Below are 23426 nucleotides of genomic sequence, written 5' to 3'. Positions count from 1 at the left end.
TGCAAAGGGAAGTTCAGGATGTTAAAAATGGATGGAAAATTAATTCTCTGCAGCTTGTCAACTCTGTGAAATCACTACCTATGAAAAATTTAGGAGGACTCAGAAATGATTTGCTGTTTGTATGAAAATTATCTCCGTTTATAGTGGAGTTCAGTGAGGTGCTCTGGGATCTCAGGAGCCAGCCTTTGCTGGGGAGCAGGCGGGTGAGAGGGAGAGGCGGGTGGAGCTGCAGCCGTGGGCCCTGCTCATAGCCCAGCCCCCACCGGGGGACCTCTGGAGCCCTGGCTGACCTGAGTCGTCTCCAACTGCACAGCAGCCCAGCCAGCTGGCGTCCTCCTGGCCTACTGAGCAGGACCCGGGAAGACCTGCACCGGCTTCAAGGAGGCTCCCAGGGAAATGGCCCCACTGTGGGGTTTCAGCATGTGCGGCTGGGCTTCATGCTGGGCTCATCCTGTGTGCTGGGCTGTGGTGCTCTGTCAGAGGTGCCCCCGCCCTCCTGCCCCAGTGCTGGCAGCCCCCAGTGCTGTCCTCCTGAAGCGGCAGCAAGCATCTGACTGTGGCCTTATATTCTGGGCAGGTGAGCAGGTCTGTGCAGCAGACACTAAGGGGGATCGAGGCCACCACCTATACATCCCCTGGTGAGATGTGGGGATGGACCAGAGAACCCTGGCTCTTCCGGAAACCTAGGGAGTACCTGCCACTCCGACTCCAGCCCCTCCTGTGGCAGTCAAAAGCCCTGATGGGGGAGGGGCTTCTTGAGGGGTTTGCTCCCCTACCCCCTCCCTCCTTCCCAGTCCTGAGCTACCAGGGGGAGCGCCAGGTAGCTGCACAGTCTCCCCTTTCACCAGCTCCTCACCAGTGGGATTTGGCTTTCCTGACATCATCTGGAGGACACGGTGCCAGGTTCTGTCTAGAGGGGCAGGCCCTGGAGAAGGGGTTTTAAAAAGACACCTCCAGGCCATGCCTCTGTGCTCCCAGCTGCCACCAACGTTCCCTGCATGACATGGCACCCCTTCCATTCAAGTGCCCCTCCGGCCCCTGGGCTTCTCTTGTTTTTAACCCCTGAAATCTGTGTCTCGCCTCCTTCCGCCTTCCTCTGGGGCTGGCAGCTCTTGTGAATCTGGCACTCAGCATGAAAACCGCACGCAGGCACTTTCCCAGGGACAGGGTTCCCTTAGATGCTTTGATTCTCATTGAAGAGGCCGACTCGGAAAATCAATGCCGTCACCACGCCTCATTTAGGACCATATACAACGGGCCCTGAGTGTGTCATTTTTATTATCTTCAGCATAAATTGTATTTTCCCCTTATTTTATTATCAAATTCTTCAAAGGAGCTCAGTACCAGTTAAATTGATAGATAATTTCTGCCCTCCCTACTGGGTTACTTTATAATCTAGAAAATGCTCACCTAATCTGCTTTTCTTAGTTGTAAAAAGAGATCATCGTGCCTACTTTATCTCAGCATCTTGGAAATTATTTTAGAAGGGTGCTTCCAGGGAGGCAGTAGGCAAGATTAAAATATCATTCAGGCTGGGCGCAGTGGCTCACGTCTGTAATCCCAGCACTTTGGGAGGCTGAGGTGGGCAGATCACCTGAGGTCAGGCGTTCGAGACCAGCCTGGCCAACATGGTGAAACCCCATCTCTACTAAAAATACAAAAACTAGCCAGTTGTGGTGACACATGCCTATAATCTCAGCTACTTGGGAGGCTGAGGCAGGAGAATCACTTGAAGGTTGCAGTGAACCCACTCCAGCCTGGATGACAGAGTGAGACCCCTTCTCTAAATAAAAAATAAATAAATAAATAAATTCCTGATGCTTCATTCAATGTAAGAAGCATTTGCTGGTCTTCAGGTGTGTGATGACTACACGACATGCCATCGACTGGACCTGCGTCCTAGTGCCACCTTTGAGCTGAGGCCTGACCCCGGGTGATGATGATACCTTTGAGTCTTCACCATCCGGGCAGTCAAGGAGAACAGGTGCCTCGGGCCTGGATTAATGACTTAAAAGTGCAATACAGAAAAGCTTCCAGGACCCTGACCCCGGGTGATGATGATACCTTTGAGTCTTCACCATCCGGGCAGTCAAGGAGAACAGGTGCCTCGGGCCTGGATTAATGACTTAAAAGCGCAATATGGAAAAGCTTCCAGGACCCTGACCCCAGGTCAGGCACAAGGAAACCCAGCTCCCCCTTCTTTCAGGGAAACATGGCGAATTGATTGCTGAGCTCCAAGAGTTTCTGAAGCTAAGTCATGCCCAGGAGATAGGACACAGTTTTTCTTTCCACAGCTTTCTTTCTTTTTTTTTTTTTTTTGTTTTTTGTCTGTTTGTTTGTTTTTGTTTTTGTTTGAGATGGAGTCTTGCTCTATCGTCCAGGCTGGAATGCAGTGGTGATCTCAGCTCACTGTCACCTTCGCCTCCCAGGTTCAAGCAATTCTCTGCTTCAGCCTCCTGAGTAGTTGGGATTATAGGTGCTTGCCACCACGCCCAGCTAATTTTTGTATTTTTATTAGAGACAAGGTTTCACCATCTTGGCCAGGCTGGTCTTGAACTCTTGACCTTGTGATCCATCCACCTCAGGCTTCCAAAGTGCTGGGACTACAGGTGTGAGCCACAGTGTCCGGCCTCCACACTTTTCTTAAAGAGATATTTCGTTGCCCCATTTGATTTCAAGGGGCTGGTGTTGAATACTTTTCTGCTGGATGCCCTCACCAATCCCTGCAGCCCTTAGAGAAAGGAGTGTCTAATTGCTCACAGTGCATCCTCTCACTTCTTCCCCACCAGCAAGGAGCGTTGTGCTGGAGTGTGTAAGAGCAGTAAATAAATGCTTGTCAGCTGACTGACGTGGGTGTTTTTAGCACAGCCTTTTTTGCTTCCTTCCAGACTTCCATGCGACCTTCTCAGTTCTCTTTGTCTCTCATCACTGCCAGGAGGGAAATTACATTGAAGGCCACTGGGGAGCACTTCACATCTCAGAGTTGGGTTTGATCAATAGAGGCATTGCACAGAAAGGTATTACCGCCATGCCTCTCTCGGAGGGTGGAAACGTATGGCATGCTCCCCGAAGTACTTCAGCGCCCACAGTCTTACAACTTGTTGATTTTCCTCCATAAACTAGTTCTCCCTGCCACTCAAGGGAGGATTTTATGACAACATCATCGGAGTTTGTGGAGAGGCCCAAAGCAAAGAGTACTTAAGCATGTCAGAGTGGACCCCGGAAGTGGCCCCCGGAGAGCCGTAGAATAAGCACTTCCACGGTGGAATGGCTGAGACGCAGACCCAGCTATGTGTGTGAGCTCCTGGTGCCACCCACGCACCTCCAAGGCACCTGCAAAATCAATGACTGTTAAAGAAAAGAATTTAGGGCAAGGCACACACATTTGTCACAGGTATTCGGGGGTATGTGTCTATGATTAGGGGCTTTAAAATGATCATCAACAATACATTCTCCAAGAAGCACTCACGAGGAGCAGTGTAAATCCGTTTATCTCAAAAGCCAGACTTTAAGATCTGATTTTTACAAAGATCAACTGTTTTCAATATGAAAAATACCTTAATATGTTTTCTCAAGGTAATGGGGAATAAACTAGGCAACGCTGTCCCTATTTGAGAACAGTATTACGGGCTTACACCCTCCTTGTGGGCTGCATTTTCTTAACACGGTTTTTCACAATGCATATTTATTTACATGCTCATAGCAGATACAGACACACATTTCAGCTACTGTGATTGCTGTGTGTTTTATAGGTACCTGCCATGTTGAAAACATAGAGTGTATGGCATAAAATTAACACACAAGCTCAGCTTTCCATGCACGACCCCTCCAGATTTCCTCCCTGGGACTTGCTCTTTGCTGTACTTTAGATAAAATTTAAAACAATTCGTTTATGGCACATTCTTAGGTAGTAAAAAGCCATCCACTCATATCCAGTCAAAAAATAGGTCTCGGAGCAGTAGTGAGATATGTGGGGTGCAGTAGTGACATATGTGGGGTGCAGTAGTGAGATACGTGGAGAGCAGTAGTGAGATATGTGGGGTGCAGTAGTGAGATACGTGGGGTGCAGTAGTGAGATACGTGGAGAGCAGTAGTGAGATACGTGGAGAGCAGTAGTGAGATACGTGGGGTGCAGTAGTGAGATACGTGGGGTGCAGTAGTGAGATACGTGGAGAGCAGTAGTGAGATACGTGGAGAGCAGTAGTGAGATACGTGGGGTGCAGTAGTGAGATACGTGGAGAGCAGTAGTGAGATACGTGGGGTGCAGTAGTGAGATACGTGGGGTGCAGTAGTGAGATACGTGGGGTGCAGTAGTGAGATATGTGGAGAGCAGTAGTGACATATGTGGGGTGCAGTAGTGACATATGTGGGGTGCAATAGTGAGATATGTGGAGAGTGGTAGTGAGATATGTGGGGTGCAGTAGTGAGATATGTGGGGTGCAGTAGTGACATATGTGGGGTGCAGTAGTGAGATACGTGGAGTGCTGGGTCATCCAATCACCAGGTTTAACTTCCCTCTTCCCGTCACTTGGGCCTGCTTTGTGTTGGGTCTGTGAGGGCAGGGGAAGGGTGGGCTCAGCTTCCTTTGTGTGCCCCCTTGTCCCTCAATCAGGGGGCTGCTTCTGGTGGCTGCAGGATGGAGGCAGAAGGACAGAGCCCCGGGTTTTTAACGAGGGTTCCCTAGGGCGTGGCTGTGTCCCCATCTGCTAGCCCCTTTCTGTGGTGTAGAGGTAGTGACCCGCTAATCCCCTCTTGTAGAGAGGAGGCGGAGATGGGGTGGGGCAGGATGGCCCTGCAGGATCAGGACAGAGATCCAGTGTCCGGGCTGCTTGATGACCACTGCACCTTGACAAGGAATGGGCTCTAGGAGTGATTCTTACAGAGTTCCGGAAATCTTAGTGCAATTCAGGGACTCTGCTTCTCTTCCTGAGTGACAGTAAAATATTTCCACTGCCCTGAAATCTTTTCTTGACTCGGGCTTGGTTACCCGGTTCAGTGAAAAGCCGATAGTCCCTTTCCCAAGGCCAACCTTGAAATAGACCCACGCACAGAGCTGCCAGGCCGGAGGGCGTCTCTTGGGGTGGTCATGGCTGGTAGGGAGCCCTGTGGTCAGCCTTGGCAGGCCTCTTGTTAGGGAGAAGTGTGCCGTGTAGACTCTGTGTGGACACCATCATAGAGTGGCAATGATGGAGGAGGCCGGTGCCCTCAGGGATCCCTGCTCAGCCTGTTTGCCAGCAGCCTGCACTAAGGGCAGAGCAGCCACCCAGCCCTGGGGAGAGCCTGCAGGCCAGGGCCCGGTGCAGACTGACAGTGGCAGACAGGCTGGGCCTTCTTCCACCCGCTCACTGGATGGAGGGGAGCTGGGGGTAGAATGCTGTGCTTCTGCCTTGTCCGGACTCAGCACCTCCAGGGATGGGGCCTCTGGGCCACATCTGGACTGCCTCGGTGTTGCTGCCCCACATCTGAAATAAATCTGCTAACTGACCCAACCCTAACTAATAAGGGGCTTCCTCCCAAGGGCTCTGGGGAGGGATGCCTTGCAGACCACCTGGCTCTGCAGCTGCAAGGCAGACGGGTGCCAATGCCCACGGATGGCGTGACTGCCGGCCCCATGCGGAGCTATGCAGTTCTCCTTCCAGGAGGGGCCCCAGTTTGCAGGGGTCAAGGAAGAAGGGCTAGAAGGTGGGGAGTGCCAGTGGGACCCCCAGTCTTGCCTTTCACTTCCTTCAAGCACAGACGTGTGACTTGAAGGGGCCACGGGACATCCTTTCTCTGTGTGTGTGCATATACGCGCCTGTGTGTTGTGTGCACACACACATAAAGTGATTTACATTAATTCCCAACCCTCCCTGCTGCCAGGAAGGAACATACCCGGCCTCCCTGACTGCGCTGTCTAGTCTGGAGCTCTGGATCAAGCTAAACAAATCTCTGCTTCCCAAGGGCCCTGCCCTGCACACGCATGAGACCCGGCCAGGGCTTTCCTTTGAGAACTTATGTATTGTTTTAGGTTGGTGTGTGGTTAGATGGTTTGGGTCCTTTTTTTAATTCTTGGTATTAAACAGTGCTCAACCTTGCTTTCCTGTTTTACCCTGAATCTACTTGCAAAATTTTGAGACTTAGATATACACTTTTGGATAAGACAAAAATGGAACAGTTGTTGGGAATTTGCAGAATCCCTTCCTCCCCTGAAACAAGTACTTTTCAAAGTGCTGTGGATCTGGCCCCCTGGAAAAGCCAGGGCCCACCATGGTGGCCAGTAAGCCATGGTCACTGGTGGTGTGGTCTGCACAGAGCCCCTCCTGTCCCCTTGGCAGGGCCAGGACCAAAGGCAGCCCATCATGGCCACCAGCTGGCAGAGCCTCAGCAAGGCTGGTTCTTCTGTCCTACACTGGCCCTTTGTCCTTCTTGGGAAGGGCCTGTGTCCTATTCATCCGTGACCCACATGGCCCAGTTCACAGGGGGCAGGTTGACATCACTGGAGGAGGCTGCTGACTTCCCAGAGCACTGGGGGCCCCAGAATGTGAGAGAGCAGCCCCAAGACACTCACACGCCTGGGCACAGCACTCCCATCCTGGGCCCACTGGGCTGGGAGTGGTGAGAGCTGTCTTGGCCTCACCCTGGTGATTGTCACCAGGTGGACAACAGCCAAGTCTTGGGCCACCCCCTTTTGGACTTGTTTCCTGCTTGTCCTTCTCCGAGAGGCTGAGTCCAGGACGGAGTGCACACTGCCTGAGTCTAGGACGGAGTGGACACTGCCTGAGTCCAGGACGGAGTGGACACTGCCTGAGTCCAGGATGGAGTGCACACTGCCTGAGTCCAGGACGGAGTGGACACTGCCTGAGTCCAGGATGGAGTGGACACTGCCTGAGTCCAGGACGGAGTGGACACTGCCTGAATCTAGGACGGAGTGGACACTGCCTGAGTCCAGGACGGAGTGGACACTGCCTGAGTCCAGGACGGAGTGGACACTGCCTGAGTCTAGGACGGAGTGGACACTGCCTGAGTCCAGGACGGAGTGGACACTGCCTGAGTCTAGGACGGAGTGGACACTGCCTGAGTCCAGGATGGAGTGAACACTGCGGGCACACACAGGCACAGGAGAGGGATGCCAGGAGGTTGGGCCAGGGAGTCCAGGGGTGCATGTGTGTGCCCAGGCCTCTGGCCCCTGCAAACCCATCGTCAGATGCCTCCTCACTTTGGGATGAGAACTTTGTCACTAGACTTCAACCCAAGGACAGGGCAATGTTACTTTCCTATGGAATGCACAGGGTCTACCGATCAATTCGAATCTTCAGGGCCACATTTTGTCTTTGATTGCTTAGGTTTTCCAAACTACTGTGACAAATGAAATGTTAACGACAGCTTCTTTGGCCCAACAGATACAAGGACAGAGCGGGGCCGAGTGGCCCACCCACCTGCCCTGATGCTGCGGGCCCAGAAGAAGAGCCGGGCTGGGGACAAAGAAGATAAGGTCAGTTTCAGGGCTCGTGTGTGTGTTAAAGACACAAAACCCTGGGTGTGGAGATCCAGGGCCAGGACACCCTCATGCTTGTTTGCTATACGGTGTTGGTGAAATGACTGACATCTGCTGTGTGAAGCAACAGGACCTGGCACTGAAGGGGCCAGGTGAGGCCTGGAGAGCAGGGATGCAGCCTTTGCTGGTCCTGCCAGGTCTGGGTCTGGAGCTCCCTGGGGGACCCTGTTGGGAAAGGCTTTGGCTTCCATTTGAGCTTTGTCCATTTTCAGAAGGCAGAGAAGACACACAAGTTAGTCAAACTCAGACAGCACTTAGGCAAGAGGAAAGAAAAGCCAATGCTCTCATTCTAATTTCAGGTCTTTCTCTTCACTGGTTTGCCAAATGGCATTTTAAAGACTGACCAGGACAGTGCATTTGAAGCATTTCGTGTTTTTAATAGTACAGTCCTTCCTCTCAATAACCCAACAGAGTCACTTTTATTACTGCATTTCAAAATCACAAATCACACTTAATTTGCTCTCATCTGTCAAATACACCGAAGATGCTGGTGGGACTCAGTTACTTGTCCACGTTCTCTCTTCCTTCACCTTTCCAAGGTATTTCTCGGCCTGAAGTCACACTGCGAGCTTTCTGTTCTCCCTGGTTTTCTTCCGTGTCTCTGAGTTCTTCCAGGATGTAGTCGCCCTGTTGTTCACGGCTCCTCCTCAATCATCGGTGCGGGTGTTCAGTGGTGAAAATTGATCACAAATGTTAGTGCAAATTAAACTTTTGCCCTCTGAGGTATGACTTTTCTGATTTTTCCAGATTAACATCCAGGCCAGAATTACATATTAATTACACAGATAGCCTTTCTAGTGCCTTAAATAACTCCTTTCTCCATCACGCGGTTCTTCGAATCTAATTCACTTTTATGACTTCAGCATGGGACAAGAGTTTTATACCATGATTAGCCGTTTTTATCGCCAACAGGAAATCATAACCAGCATGCATCTCATGGAGAAGACCTCGGTAATTAGCAGTAGAGAACCCCAGCCTTGCCAAATTTAAACGTTAGTCCCCATCACAAATTACATCCTACTCTATTTGCTTGAATAATTAGCTGAGGTAATCTACCACTCAGAGACTTCTTGGTGAGTTTCTATTGTTCAATTAACTTCATAATGAAAGTCCCCCCCTAGTTTTTCTAATTGGATTGGGAACATAAGCTCTAGTCTTAATATATATTTTTTGATACAAGGGTTTCTGAATGCTCTGTTATGCCAATTAGTTATCCTGACCTTATTTTCTCACAAGAAACAAAGGTTTTTCATGCTACTAGAAAATCTATAAAAATTTTATTCGTAAACTTACAAACTTAAGGATAATGTTATAATATACATTAAAATCATGTGTAAAATACCAAAATGCCAGGATGAACGTACATGAAACAGACCACTCCTTTCTTCCTGGTAATCCCTTGCATGGTGTTCGAGAAGATGCCCTTCCCAGGTTCACCCTCACGCTGGAGACCGTGCAAGATGCTTCTGGCTGAGCGCTTTAATCTCCGTGTTTCTTGTCCTCCCTTCTGGGCTGGCATCTCAATATGGGCCACTCACTCTGGATAACTCGGTCACCAAGACACAACTTCATTCTGTTTTCCATGGTTCTACCAAACTGTCACATTAGACAGACTTACTCATTTGGGCTTTATCTCACCATTGTCTGTTATAGACACTCGAGATTCTTTTAATTTTTGTTCTAATCTTATGTTTCTGTGCCTCCGTAATTTAGCACTTTCCTTCCTAAGCACTCTGTTTGAAAGCAGCTGACATAGTGCAGATGGGCCCTGGCCCAGCACAGCCCTCAGGGACCCACATGTGCTGGGCTTTGCCACAGCATCACCAGCCTCCTAAGCATGGCTGATGTTGCACTGGGAGCTCCCGAGGAGGACTTTGGAGCATTGACTTCATTTAGTTTTGGTTGGTCGAATGGTTAATCATCTTCCCACCTCCACTACCTCATAAAGTACCAACATCAACAACGGTAGAAACAGAGATTCTAAACTTTTAGGATGATTTTCCATTTTTTTAATGAATCGAGTATTCTAATTACACCTGACATTCTCAACTCAGAACCAGATTGCTGCTTTGAATAAGGCGTTGGTATCTTTTAATCCCACCTAATTTTCCCAGAGAGAGAACATAATCTATCAGAGCATTCTAAGTTTGAGATTAAAACCATGGAAACAGCTGGAAGAGGAAAAAAGAAAAAAGTTTCTCACACGAGAATTTATTATACTTCATGTGAATTCATTTCTTTCTTACAGCCTTCGAAGATTGTGGTGATACCTCCTTATTATTATTATTTTTTATTTCTCTTTGTGATATATGGTTCTACTGGCAAGAATTTGGTTCTTTCTGCCCAGTAAGATCTGCTGTCTGTCATACATCAATATGGCTAAAGGAATTCATCTGAATTGTGGGCCTCTGTTTATGTTAGAGTTATGATGGACCATATTTTTAAATCTCAAGCAATTTTTATTTTTCTCCAAATTTTATTCCTAGTGAATACTGATCAAATGTCCCCACCATAGCTTATTTTTCTCTCTTTTTAATTTTAGGGCATAAATCTTCATTTTACTCTAGGTGATAAATTTCTTTCTTTCTGTTTTTTTCTTTTTTTTTTTTTTTTTTTTTTCTGAGACAGAGTCTCACTCTGTCATCCAGGCTGGAGTGCAGTGGCACGATCTCGGCTCACTGCAACCTCCGCCTCCCAGGTTCAAGCAATTCTCCTGCCTCAGTCTTCCGAGTACCTGGGACTACAGATGCACACACCACACCCAGCTAATTTTTGTATTTTTAGTAAAGACGGGGTTTCACCATGTTGGTCAGGATGATCTGGATCTCTTGACCTCATGATCCGCCCGCCTCAGCCTCCCAAAGTGCTGGGATTACAGGCGTGAGCCACCGCGCCCAGCATTTTCAAACTTTCTTATTTCTTAATGAAAACGTGGACCAACCGAGCATCAGAATCAGAATCCTTCCCAGGATGCAAAACAGTCCCCATGAGCCCCGCCCCCAGCTGGATGGTCAGGAAAGGCGGGAGCCTGGGAAGGAACCGCACTCTGGGTGGCAGAGTCGTTATTGAGGAATATGGGTTTGTCGCTTCTTCCTGCCTTAATGGGACCAGGATGTGGCAGCCCCAGCTTTGAGGCTCTGCCACTAAATGCTGTTGTTTTCATGGCACAGTGACTCCCACTGCCGGGTCAGCTCATTTCTGGGGATGAAGCCGGTGAGATTTTCTGTCCCAAAGACATCAGACCTCAGATGCCCTCTCTTGGCTGCCTCTGACCGTCTCTGCTTCTGGAAAAGCAGGCAGCTTAGACAGCTTGGGACAGTGAGGGGTGCCTTTGTCCGGGTGATTCTACCCAGTCTGCTCTGCATTGATTCCGTGTTCCCGGCAGAACCTCCCAGCCCAGGCGCTGCTGTGCTGAGGTTATTATCTCGGGGCTACTATAAGCAGCCTGCCTGCAGGAGATTTGTTTATTCCTCCCTTCCTTGCTTGTAATTGAAGATGAGTGTTTAAAATTAAAAGTCACTCTCCTGTCTCTTTCTGTTGAAAGGAACCTCCACCGATGCTGGGGGGAGGAGAGGACAGCACAGCCAGAGGCAACAGGCCAGTGGCCTCCACCCCAGTGCCCGGATCCCCCTGGTAAGACACCCCAAAGCCCAAGAGCCACTAGCAATGGCGTTGTCTGGTCCTGGCATTTGTCTGATGTCACCAAAGAGACACTGCATGTTTCTCGGGCATCCTGTGCCTTAAAAAAATGAACTTGCAGCTCCTGGCAGGTATAATTCTGCACTGTGGTCACATTCTGCAGAAAGAAAAACATAGCATTTAAGTGGTGAGCTATCCTGCTCTGATCTATTTGTGCATATGTATTAAAATGATAATGCTGTTGCCTGTCTATCAGCGAAAGGCAGTGGCTGAAGAAAGTGTAGCATGCCTTACACTTCAAAAGATCTGTTTTCCCTCCACTCCAAGAAGAATCGTAACCGAATGGCTGTTAATTAAAGACGTGGCTGTTCTCTCTGTCGCCCTGTGTGGCTGCCTGCTCTCAGAGTATGCCACTCTCCAGACACCCTCCACGAGGGAGCCACAGTCTTTGGTTTTTTAAAATGCCCTTTTATAATGGAGTCATTTGGAAGCAGAATAAAAGGTTATTACAGTAAAAATTAAGTTTAAAGCCTGAAGATGAGAGTGCAGTATACAGCTGGGAGGAACAGCTCATTTAAAGAACAGAAATAGCAACCAGTTGTGTCAGCTCAATGTGCCAGCCAGGAACAGAAAGCAGCCAGCCAAGGAGCGCAGGGCCCCCACCAGCCTTGCATAGTGAGTGAGCATGTCCCTGATGACCGGGCCTGCTGTGCTGTCTCCTGACCCTCTGATTTTTAGGGTGAACTTGGCTCCAATCTGGACAAACTGGCACCCCTGCCTTGTATGCCACGGTCAGTGTCGGTGGCAGGTGCCCAGCGCCTCCAGCCTTCCATTTGTAGCTAAAGCTCCTCTGCACCCTGGGAGTGCCTCGGGGTGAGGCCTCCTTGTACTAATATTGTGCTGTTTTCCAACCACCCATTCTCCAACCCTTACAATTTAAGTCAATTCTGATGCTAATTAGTGGGAGTTAGTGTCAAACCCCACAGGCTGGGGCTCAGTCCCTCAGGCTGCCCTGCTTTAGACATTGGCTGCAAATGGGGTCCCCCAGCTGCCCATACATCTGCCCAGCTGACCACAGATTTGGGGTTCCCATGACTTCCTCTCCACTTCAGTGGTGATTAGCTAGGACAACTCGCAGAACTCAGGAAGCACTTTAGTTGGCATTACATTTGTCTTATCAAGGATACCATTCAGGAACAGCCAGTGGAAGCAGTGCTCAGGGTAAGGTATGGACCTGACTGAGCTTCTGGGCATCCCCCGAGCCACCCTCCCAGTGCCGCAGTGTTCAACAGCCTAGAAGCGCTCAGAACCTCATTGTTTTAGAATTTTAGCAGAGATGTAACTACATAGGCATGACTGATGAAATCGTCAGCCAAGTGAGAGGACTCAGAGGGTTGGGCAGGGCCGAAAGTGGCAACCCTCCGGTCACGCGGTTGGTGTCTCTGGAGACCAGCACCCTCCCTGAAGCTACTCAGGCGTCCTGAAATCATTTCCTTTGTGCAGCCTCAGGCATGGTCAGGGACTTGTCCTTGCTCAGGAAATTCTAAGAGTTTGGGAAGCTCTGTATCAGGAATCATCTGGAACAAAGACCATATACATCCCTCTGCTGCTTAACGACAGGGGTATGTTCTGGAAACGCATCCTCGGGCAGTGGCATCTGACATCCTTTAGTGCACATCACAGGGTACGCTCACACAGGCCTGGTGGCATGGCCTCCCGCACGCCCAGGCTGCAGACCGTGTGGTGCTGACTGCGCGGAGGCAGTTGTGACACAGTGGTGGGATGTGTGTGTCTAAACACATCCCAACGGAGAGAGGGTATGGTAAAATTCGGTATTATAATGTGACGGGACCACCATGGTATGTGCGGTCGGTTCGTGGCTGAAAGAAATGTCACTATGCGGCACATGACTGCACGTCCATTTGACGATGCCACAAACTGTTTGAGAGCTTCTCTCCGATGTCTCCAAGGCAGGCAAACTGCCGCACATCGCACTGCGGGATTGGGAAATGTTCCCCAAGACCCTGTGGAATCCTCACACAGCTTCCGCCAGGCTCCCCTGGGGGGTTGCAGGGATCCAGAAGACTTGACCTTGAGCACTAGAGCCTTCTCACTGTGAAAGCTGTGGCTTTCTTCTCCAGCGATATTGTGTTACCATGAGCAAGGCTTCGTGGGATCCAGCAAATCAGAACGGTTCCCTGGCTGCTGCACTCCCCTCCCAGTCGTGGGTCTTTGCCGATGAATCGTGGATAGGTGAGGGAGTCTGTTGGCTGCTGTGTGATCACACTTGAAAGCACGCTATCCCTGCGGCAGTAGAGGTTCGGCACAGGAGCGGAACGAGGGAGCTTGGTCCACATGGGAGGGCAGATCCCACGCAGGGCGAGGACTTAGCGGGTCCTCGTGGGTTTCTGAGCGTGGAGCAGCTAAGCCCAGGGTACTTGCAGATGAGGGAATGAATGGGGGTGCTGGGAATGGGAGGTAAGGGCGGCTGCGGTCAGTGGGAGTGGCGGGGTGTAGGGCCACGGGCTTGAGGAAAGGTGGGTGAGGACTTGGGTCTGGGATCACAGAGGAAGGATGGCCAAGGTCCCACGGGACCTACAGGCCTCCCTGGTCTGCACAGTGACTGGTGCCACTACGGCGGAGGTGCAGTGTGTGTTCCTGGCCGTGTCACCTTTAACTGGCAAGCATGAGGGCAAGAGGGAAATGTCCAGGGAGCCCCAGGGGTGCCTCCTGTGTTACAAGAGGAGCAAACACCTGCGAGTGGATGGAGAAGCTTCATGCTGGGAGCATACTGCTTGAATCAGATCTAGGCTTTGCCTGCTGGGACCTGTGCAGTTACATAGAGGGATGGAGAGGTGGCTGATGCTTCACTGCATGTCTCGTTTCGTGTTTAGTCTAACCTCAGCCCCACCTGAATGGAGAGAGAGCCTAGGCTTGTTTGAGCAGCTGTTGGAATAAGGATGTATTGGCAGACCACCACCAGACCTCAGAGGGTGGTTCACACGTATCCTTAAAAGCAGAGGCACCCTCGACATTGCAGAGTGAGGGAGTCACTCCAGATCTCAACTTCTCCCGTGGCCGTGTGCTCTGTCAAGGAGGGCTTTGTGTGCCTCGTGATGTGACATCCTCACTCATGTCAGCATGATGCACACAGGCCTGGGAACAGCACTCTCTCCTCACACTGCAACCTGCATCTAGGAAAAGCTCTCTCCACTGTGGGGTGGGGTTGGGCGGTGGGTCTATGCCTATTTCACTTGATGAGCTGAATTATCTGCTGCTGTCTCGCTTATAGAGATTTGCTAGCAGTCAGCCTTTTCCCTGAGTCAGCCAGGGTCTCACGGAGACACACTGGGAGCTCCAGGGACAGGAGTGGGGCTCTGTCATCTGTCTCATTTTCCCTCACCCATTTGAAACAACCCATGCTTAGAAAGGGTGTCTTCGCCCAGACAGAGAATGTCTCAGACACTGTGGCTGCCTTGAACTTTCTAAGAAGACCACAGGGGGTCTCAGCAGGAGCTTGGCAGAGCCCCCAGGACTAAGGAGGCATTGGAGGAGGAGACCCAGTGACAGCTTCTGCCGGAAGCACAACAGCCCATCCCTGCCACATAGATGAGCTCCTTGGTCTTCACCCCAGCTCTGGAATGCCTAGACTGAGAGGTCAAGCCCACAGTGCTCTGTAAGGCTCTGGCACATGGCTGGCAGGGCTCAGTGTGGTTTGCCTGTTTTCCCTGAGCTGACAGAAAGGAGCCCTCTCCCCAGGACGCACTCCCCCTTTTCTTGCTGAGGCCCCGAACCGCGAGTGAGAACCTGCCTGCCCCGCAGAAGGTCATCTTGGCCGAGTGTAAAGCAGGAAAACGTCTTGTGCTTGGGGTTCGGGGCTGCAGTGGAAGTAGGTGGGAAGGATGGTGGGCAGGGGTCAGGTCTTAGAAGGCCAGTTCACGGTCACCTGGGGGACCCCACCGGCACTGTCAGTGGAACTGGTGGCGGGGTTAGCAGGCACGGCAGTGGAGGAAGTTCTGATGGCTCCAGATGACTCTCCTCCCTCTCATGGCCAAGCCCAGAGCTTGCTGCCCATGTCTCAGGGAGTCTCCTTCTGTCTGTCCCATGACCGCGCATCCTCTTTGCAATGGTCCACTTGGCAGTCAGAGACCAGGCCACCCTCAGCCAGGCAGGGGTGGTGGTCCAGGCTGCCAGCTCAGGCCAGATCCCAGAATTAGCTCCGCTGTCTACGTAAGTATAGACCTCAACCTTCTCCTAAGGAAACCTGGCTACTAGAAGGTTCCACATAGGTGGACCAGCCAAGCAGGCTGGGCTAAAGTATTCTCAGAAAGAGTTCCTCTTGCGTATCACAGAGACGTCTGGGGGCAGCTGGAATTGGGATGATAAGGAGGTAAGGAGTTTTGGAATCCACTCAACACATCTGCAACAAAAATCAAATTAGTCTTACTCTTGGTTAACTTTTTCATGTAGTTATTAAATACATTTTGAATAAAACGGGCTGAGAAATGGAGTGTTTGAGAAGACAGCAGAGTGAATAAGACCCTCCATCTCCTGTGTGCAGTTACAGGGAAGAAACTCACTTTCAAAGGTGAAACTCCTCCAGCATTTTTCTGATTTGCATCTGCTCTGGGGAAAGCATCTAAAAAGCAATGAGGTGGTAGAAACTGGTTTAAAAGTGATGAGAGCAGAGGGTGATGTTTCTCCAGTTCCCTGCAGGAGCTGGTGCCCCCTGCTAGAGCTCAGTGAATCCATTCGGAATGCCAGCAGTAGACGGGCGGCATCCTTAGCTATTCTTAACTATGTGGGAGTCTCTCTGCTGTTCTCGCTGCCGAGAGGTGGCCAGACGCAGGGCCTCCTTGAAGGCATTTATGTAATGCTAAGCACTTGAGAAATGGAAAATTAACACCCTGACCGGAATAAAAATGAAGGGCCATCTACCCACTCTTGTCTAACGGCCTGGGCCAGTTTAACCATTAAAATTGGTGTCGAAGTTCATAGTAACTTCTGTAGCCAACTCTGCTATCTGAAAACCTATTCCACATTCTCCTGCTGGGTAGTTTCAAGGATACCATGTCCCCGGCATGGTATTTTAAGGAGGATAAAGGAAATGAAGACCATGCGTTTACTTTCATACAAGGTGAAATCCGATCCTCCTCTAGAGAAGGTGTCATGGTAATAGTTGCAATGGAATTTGAATTACTTTTTTTTCAAATCTTCTTTAAACGTTCAGGCATGTTAACAGTAGAATAGCATTATATTAGTCTCCTTAGGAATTTCTATTTCTTTTTTTGCGATTTGGCTTTAGACACAAATAGTAATTTTGAGGGAATTAAACCACTCCCACTTACTGGCAATAAAAAGGTTTTTAGAGAGTTGATGACATGGGAAAATTTCAATAGTAATTGCTCGACAAAGTGTAAAATCCATAGCTTTTGGGTTAAATGACAGTAAATGTCAAAAACTATGATTAATCAGCATCTTAAAATTATTTAAAAGACTATAGATTTACAAGTAGTTAGCTATTTTTTGTAAAAATTAAAAACTATACATGAAATATTGGTTTTAACATTATATTATTTCCTAAAAAATGCAGATTGCTACACTGCAGGTCTTATGTCATGGTCTGTTAATAGCACAGATCAAAGTTCTTTCTAAGATGGCTTGGAAAGACATGAAAGTGCACTTTAGGAAGCTGACAGTGTCAGAAGGCGCCACTTTCTAGCAAAGCTGATTCACGTTTTATCCTAAGAGGCAAAAGTCATTGAAAGGTAAGAAGTACAGGGCACATTATCAAAGTGAGTATGGTGCATTCCTCTGATGTTAGTAAATGTGTCCAGTCCAAAAGCCAGCAGCTGACTCTGCATTTCTGCCTTGGAGAAGAGGTAAGAGGTAAGAGCTGCGGGCAGACACCATCCTAGAAATGTGATTTGTGAACTGTTGTAGGTGTGAGCATCTTTCAAAGGGCTGTTTTGTATTTTCAAACCCCAGGGATATGCTTTGGTTCTCCTGATTTTACGCTAATGACTTGTCCTTAATTCTGACTTCATTTTATATTTCAGTACCTGTGGGTAACATCTTTTTGTATTAGTTCATAATTATTTATTGGACATGACGTTTAAAAATTGTTTCTCTGGATTTTCTAAATACAGGTATTGAGCATGTTTGACTTTTGAAAAACTAGTATCAAAATCATGTTCTGAGATGAAGTTGGTAGAACTTTTCTGAAAAGAAGGGAAAAGTTTCCCAAGACATCATACATTTGGATGATGTTCAAGAAGAAAAAGGCGATTAGAAATTATGGTGATTAAGAGAGATGCGGGGTTCGGTCACATCAGACTGAGTCGGTTTCTCCCGTGCACCGTCCCCTGACTTGCGATTGCACTCGCTAGGCTGAGGGACACCGCGTCGGTCTTCCTTGACTGAGTAGTACTTAAGAGAAACCAAATGTCACTTCGGCCCTTTTGCATAACTGAGTCTTTTATTATGTCAGAGAAGGGACAGGAGGTGTCACTTGTCGAGGAAGGAACTCTAATGTTGAAGTAAATGTCAGTGTGGTTTAGTGAGGGAGGAGGAGTTGGCGGGGAAGCTGCCATTTAGCTCACATATGAGAGGTCTGGAGGGAGCAGCTCGTGGAGTTGGGGGTGGGCCATGGGCAGTGCCACCTCCAGTTCCCTCTGGGCTTATTTTCCCTGGTCCTCAGGCTACCTTGCTTTCATCCCCAGGCAGCCACCGACTCCCAGACGTGCTGTCAGTCCCCTGCCTCTATGGGGCAGGTAGCAGTTCTATCCATCTTCGACTGGCGACTGGTGGGGAGATCAGAAATCGGATGAGTCCCTGGGTTTAAAGAAAGCTGGGACTCTGCTGGGTGCAAGAGCAGGGTGACCCCCCTTTCCAACTCCATAAAGACGGGTTCTCTTGGCAGCCCCCAGCCCGGGTAGAGCCCAGCTCTCGGCAGAAACCTGTGTTCTCAGAGGCTGTCTGGGCCAGAGGCTGCCCTCCCGGCAAGACTCCGGGGGCTTGCGTCTGCGCTGCAAGGCTGGACAGAGCTGGCAGGGCCCCGTGTGGCCTTGGCTCAACATGACTATGGAATAATGGTCTTTCCCTGCGGCTCATTATTTAACAATGACAAAATCCGTTTATGTGAAATAACTAAAGATGGATTGGTAAAATCTTTTAAGAGTTATGCCAAGAAGTTAACAGTGATGCCTTTAGGAGCACAGACACCTAAGCCCAGGGCAAGGGGAATTTTGTTTTCAGCCAAGAATCCTCCATTGTTGGTGCAGTGCAGGGACTTCCTCACCCAGCTTGTCCGCCGTCTCACTTCCAGTCCCTCCCTGGCGCTATTTCCTGGTGTCTTTTTACCTCAAAGGAGGAAGTAGGGAAGCCTGTGCTCTTGGGAGGCTGAGGTCATGTCCCCAGGCTCCTGGACTCACCGTGCAGCAGCCACCAGCGCCTGGAGCACCTTCTGTCTAGAACGTCACCAGCCGGATCGACTTTTGAGAAAGGATAGCAAGGCAACCCCACAGCCTGAAGCGGAGAGGACACACAGTCACTTGGCAGGTGCCCGGCCCAGGCTGCCCCTGCAGCCCCAGAACAGCACGTCTGTGCATGCTCGTGTCCTTATCTTGCATATCTGTACCTTCTTCTCGAATTAAGGGTTGGTGGTGGTGGGAACCACGACCAGACACGGCTGGGCTGGAGAACCTACTCAGGAGGGAAGAAAGGCGGGAGGGAGGTCTCCACACGCTCCTCCTGAAGTCCTTATAAGCCCTAGTTCCTCACGCAGCTGTCAGGTGGATGGGCCTGGGCCGCTCAGTCCTGCCAAGGTCAGGCCCTTCCCAGATACAAAACCCCAGAAAAGGTGGGGAGGGACTAGGAGAGGAAGAGAAGATGGCAAAGGGCACTGGGCGCAGCCCTTTCATTCTGAGAGCTCAGCCCTGTGTGTGGCTCTGTCCATCCCCCAGGATGCTCCTGGAACAGGGCACTCAGGGATGAAAGATGGATGGAGACAGGGATCCAGGGAGAGCCTTTGTGGAGTGGGGGACTGGGAGGGATGCATTCCCTCCTCACCAGCCAGCTGATTTTGAAGCTTGGGGTCCTGCTATTTGCAGGATGAGTGTGGGAATCCTTTCATATAACAAAGCAACAACCTCAGTGTTCATTCAGTGAAACCCAGGTCTTCAGATATTGCGGCTGCTTGGTGTGGATGTACTGAACCAGACTTAAATAACTCTGATGCACTAACTATATCCTCTGGGATATGGGGACAGTTAGAGAGAAGAGGGAATATGGCAGGTATCCAGAAATTATGAAGTGTGATTAAAGGAGGGGAACACATGCATATTACTTAGAATGGGCATAAAATGGTACATAAAATCAATTCTGCGTGTTACAGCTGGCTCTGTCTGATGGAAGCCAACCGTAATGAGTGGATGGGTGGATTTCTCTGGGGGAACTGCGTTTATTTACCAGCTACCCGCTCTGGTTCAACTCCATGCATTTCCCCAGGGCTCAGGAGCTGGGCTCTTTGTGGCCTGGATATAAATGGGTGGCGTGTTAGTTGCCATCGCTCGGCCTCCTCCTGGGTGTAATCTCTTACCAAGTCCTAATTAGCTCCACTCCTCGCCGGGAATTGGGAGCTGTTTCCTCACACTTTGGGGCAGTCCAGGGTGCTGTGCTGGCTGCTCCCAGTATGGGGATGCACCTTGGGCGTCTCTGCGTCTGAGAACCAGGGACCTAGAGTCAGTGCATCCCTAGGCACTGCACTTACAACAAACGCTGGCCTAGGATCTGGGGAAAATTTGACTGAATAAATATAAGTCCCCAAATGTAAAGCTCTTTCTTAAGTTAACAGCAAAGCTGGAGGCCAGCTGGGAAAATCCCTCAGAAAGTCGATGAGAAAATGATGAGGCCCAGTGGATAGGGCCACCTGGAGCATTCCACCAGGACTCTGGAACACAGGTTTCTAGGGTCTCAGTGCATTTGATTCTCTAGGGAATGAGCACATGGGGCTTAGGGTGAGTGGCCCAGCAGAGGAGCAAGGGAATCCAGCTTCCTCACACTGCCCTGGCCTTTGGTGAATGTGCTTTGGTTTTCTGTGGAAAGTAGGACATCCGGGGAAATTCAGGTGGGTCCTGCTGCCCTGATTGGAGATGAGTCTAAGCCAGGCAGCCCTGCCCTTTCCTCCCTCTGCTAGAAGAGGCCATACGCCTAGCATCCTCATACACCACTCAGCCTAGTGTCTGGGAGGCTTCAGTGGGACTCTCAACTCTGCTGCACCTCTTCCCAGGCCCGCTAACACTGACACCTGCCCAGGACCCCTTAATGAATTCACCCGCCCAGACCCACTGATATGGTTTGGCTCTGTGATCCCTCCCAAATCTCACCTCGAATTGTAATCCCCGTAATCACCATGTATCAAGGGCAGGAGCAGGTGGAGGTGATTGAATCACGGGGGCAGTTTCCCCCATGCTGTTCTCGTGATAGCGAGTGAGTTCTCATGAGATCTGATGGTTTTACAAGCATCTGACATTTCCTTTGCTGGCATTCATTCTCTCTCCTGCCACCCTGTGAAGAGGTACCTTCTGCCATGATTGTAAGTTTCCTGAGGCCTCCCCAGCCATGTGGAACTATGAGTCAATTAAACCTCTTTTCATTATAAATTACCCAGTCTCAGGTATTTCCTTATAGCATTTTGAGAATGGACTAATACAGTAAATTCTTACCAGGAATGGGGTGCTGCTGTAAGGATACCTGAAAATGTGGAAGCAACTTTGGAAATGGGTAACAGAAGAGGTTGGAACAGTTTGGAGGGCCCAGAAGAAGATAGCAAACTGTGGAAAAGTTTGAAACTTCCTAGCGACTTGGAGGACTCAGAAGACTGGAAGATGTGGGAAAGTTTGGAATTTCCTAGAGACTTGTTGAAGGGCTTTGACCAAAACATCGATAGTGATATAGACAATGAAGTCCAGGCTGAGGTGGTCACAGATGGAGATGAGGAACTTGTTGGGAACTTGAGTAGAGGTCACTCTTTCTATGCTTTAGCAGAGACTGGCAGCTTTTTGCCCCTGCCCTAGAGATCTGTGGAACTTTGAACTTGAGAGAGATGATTTAGGGTATCTGGTGGAAGAAATTTCTAAGTGGCAAAGCAGTCAAGAGGAGGAAGAGCATAACGGTTTGGAAAATTTGCAGCCTGACCATGTGATAGAAAAGAAAAACTCATTTTCTGGGGAGAAATTCAAGCCAGCTGCAGAAATTTGCACAAATAACAAGGAACCAAATGTTAATCACCAAGACAGTGGGAAGGCTATCTCCAGGGTACGTCAGAGACCTTCATGGCAACTCCTGCCATTACAGGCCTGGAGGGCGCTAGGAAGGTCCACCTGCGCTGTGCAGCCTTGGAACAAGGTACCATGCTTCCTAGCTGCTTCAGTATCAGCCATGGCTAAAAGGAGCAAAGCTACATCTGAGGCCATTGCTTCTGAAGGTGCAAGTCCCAAGCCTTGGTGGCTTTCACGTGTTGAGCCTGTGGGTACACAGAAGTCGAGAATTGAGGTTTGGGAACCTCCATCTAGATTTCAGAAGAAGTATGGAAATGCCTGGATGTCCAGGCAGAAATTTGCTGCAGGTGCAGAGCCCTCATGGAGAACCTCTGTTAGGGCAGTGAAGAAGGGAAATGTGGGGTCATAGCCCCCACACAGAGTCCCTACTGGGGCACTGCCTAGTGGAGCTGTGAGAAGAGGACCACTGTCCTCCAGAACCAAGAATGGTAGATTCACCTACAGCTTGAACCATGCACCTGAAAAAGCCACAATCACTCAACACCAGACCGTGAAAACAACCAGGAAGGGGGCTGTACCCTGCAAAGCCATAGGGGAAGACCTACCCAAGGCTGTGGGAGCATGTCTCTTGCATCAGCATGACTTGGATGTGAGATGTGGAGTCAAATTATATCATTTTGGAACTTTAAGGCTTAATGACTGCCCTATTGGATTTTGGACTTGTGTGGAGCCTGTAGCCTCTTTGTTTTAGCCAATGTCTCCCATTTAGTATGGGAGAATTTATCCAATGCCTGTACCGCCATTTGTATCTTGGAAGTAACTAACTTGCTTTTGATTTTACAGTCTCATAGGTGGAAGGGACATGCTTTGTCTCAGATGAGACTTTGGAGTTGGACTTTTGGGTTAATGCTAGAATTAATTAAGACTTTGGGGGACTGTTGGAAAGGCATGATTGGTTTTGAAATGTGAAAGGGACATGAGACTTGGGAGAGACCAGTGGTAGAATGATATGGTTTGGCTCTGTGTCCCCACCCAAATCTCACCTCATCATAATCCCCATAATCCCCACGTGTCAAGTGTGGGACCAGGTGGAGGTAATTGAATCGTGGAAGTGGATTCCCCCATGATGTTCTTGTGATAGTGAGTGAGTTCTCATGAGATCTGATAGTTTTATAAGTGTCTGGAACTTCCCCTGCTGGCACTCATTCTCTCTCCTGCTGCCCTGTGAAGAGGCGCCTTCCGCCATGATTGTAAGTTTCCTGAGGCCTCCCCAGCCATGAGGAACTGTGAATCAATTAAACCTCTTTTCTTTATAAATTACCCAGTCTCAGGTATATCCTTATAGCAATGTTAGAATGGATTCATACAGCCACTGACCTGCCGTCAGCCTAGTGCAGGGTAATAGGAGATCCACATGTGCTATCAGGGCCCAAAGTTGAAGTCCTGTTTCTCTTAAACTCTGCAGTGGGCAGAACGGAGCTCTTGCTGGTCCCTGCCATGCAATGGGTCATCCTCTCACCTCTTTCAGCTTCTTCTTCCCCCATCCTCTGACCCTCACCTGGCTCAGGGCTCACCCCGGGTATTCAGGAAAGCTGATGAGTTCCCAGGTTAAGAAAGTTCCCCAAGCCAATGTGAGGGTTGAGATTGGATGAGGCCACTCAGCCAGTCTGAGCCTGGGTCCCGACACCTCTGGCTTCCGAATAATTCTCCCATGGCCCTGTTGCTTGTGGAATGCAGTATGAATGCCTGACACTGCACCTAGCAGCTCTTAGTGAACTGGAGATGCCTCAGTGAGCATCTGGCCCTTGGCTGAGCATCCCCACACTTCAGTGACTCTAGAGGAGCACACAGATCCCCCCAGCTCTGGGTGAGGCTGTTGGAGGCTGGGGTGCTATGCCCAGATCACTGGTGTGCATAGAACCCTGGGGGCAGGATGGCCTCCTGCCAGAAACATGGTGGTCAACAGGTCCATC

At 49.8% G+C, this 23426-nt stretch overlaps 1 protein-coding gene across 1 annotated transcript in view; it reads left to right on the top strand.

Moving 5' to 3' along the window:
* Positions 1 to 23426, top strand: part of TCERG1L (transcription elongation regulator 1 like) — a 231330-nt gene that overhangs the window by 149626 nt on the left and 58278 nt on the right. The window contains exons 5-6 of the mRNA XM_007964448.3: positions 7380 to 7471; positions 11079 to 11167. Coding sequence (XP_007962639.3) covers positions 7380 to 7471; positions 11079 to 11167 — 181 coding nt within the window. The remainder of the gene's footprint in view (positions 1 to 7379; positions 7472 to 11078; positions 11168 to 23426) is intronic.

The sequence above is a fragment of the Chlorocebus sabaeus genome, chromosome 9 (assembly GCF_047675955.1).
Source record: "Chlorocebus sabaeus isolate Y175 chromosome 9, mChlSab1.0.hap1, whole genome shotgun sequence".
NCBI lineage: Eukaryota > Metazoa > Chordata > Mammalia > Primates > Cercopithecidae > Chlorocebus > Chlorocebus sabaeus.
Note: the sequence above shows the minus strand (reverse complement) of the source record. Positions and strands in the feature narration are given on the sequence as shown.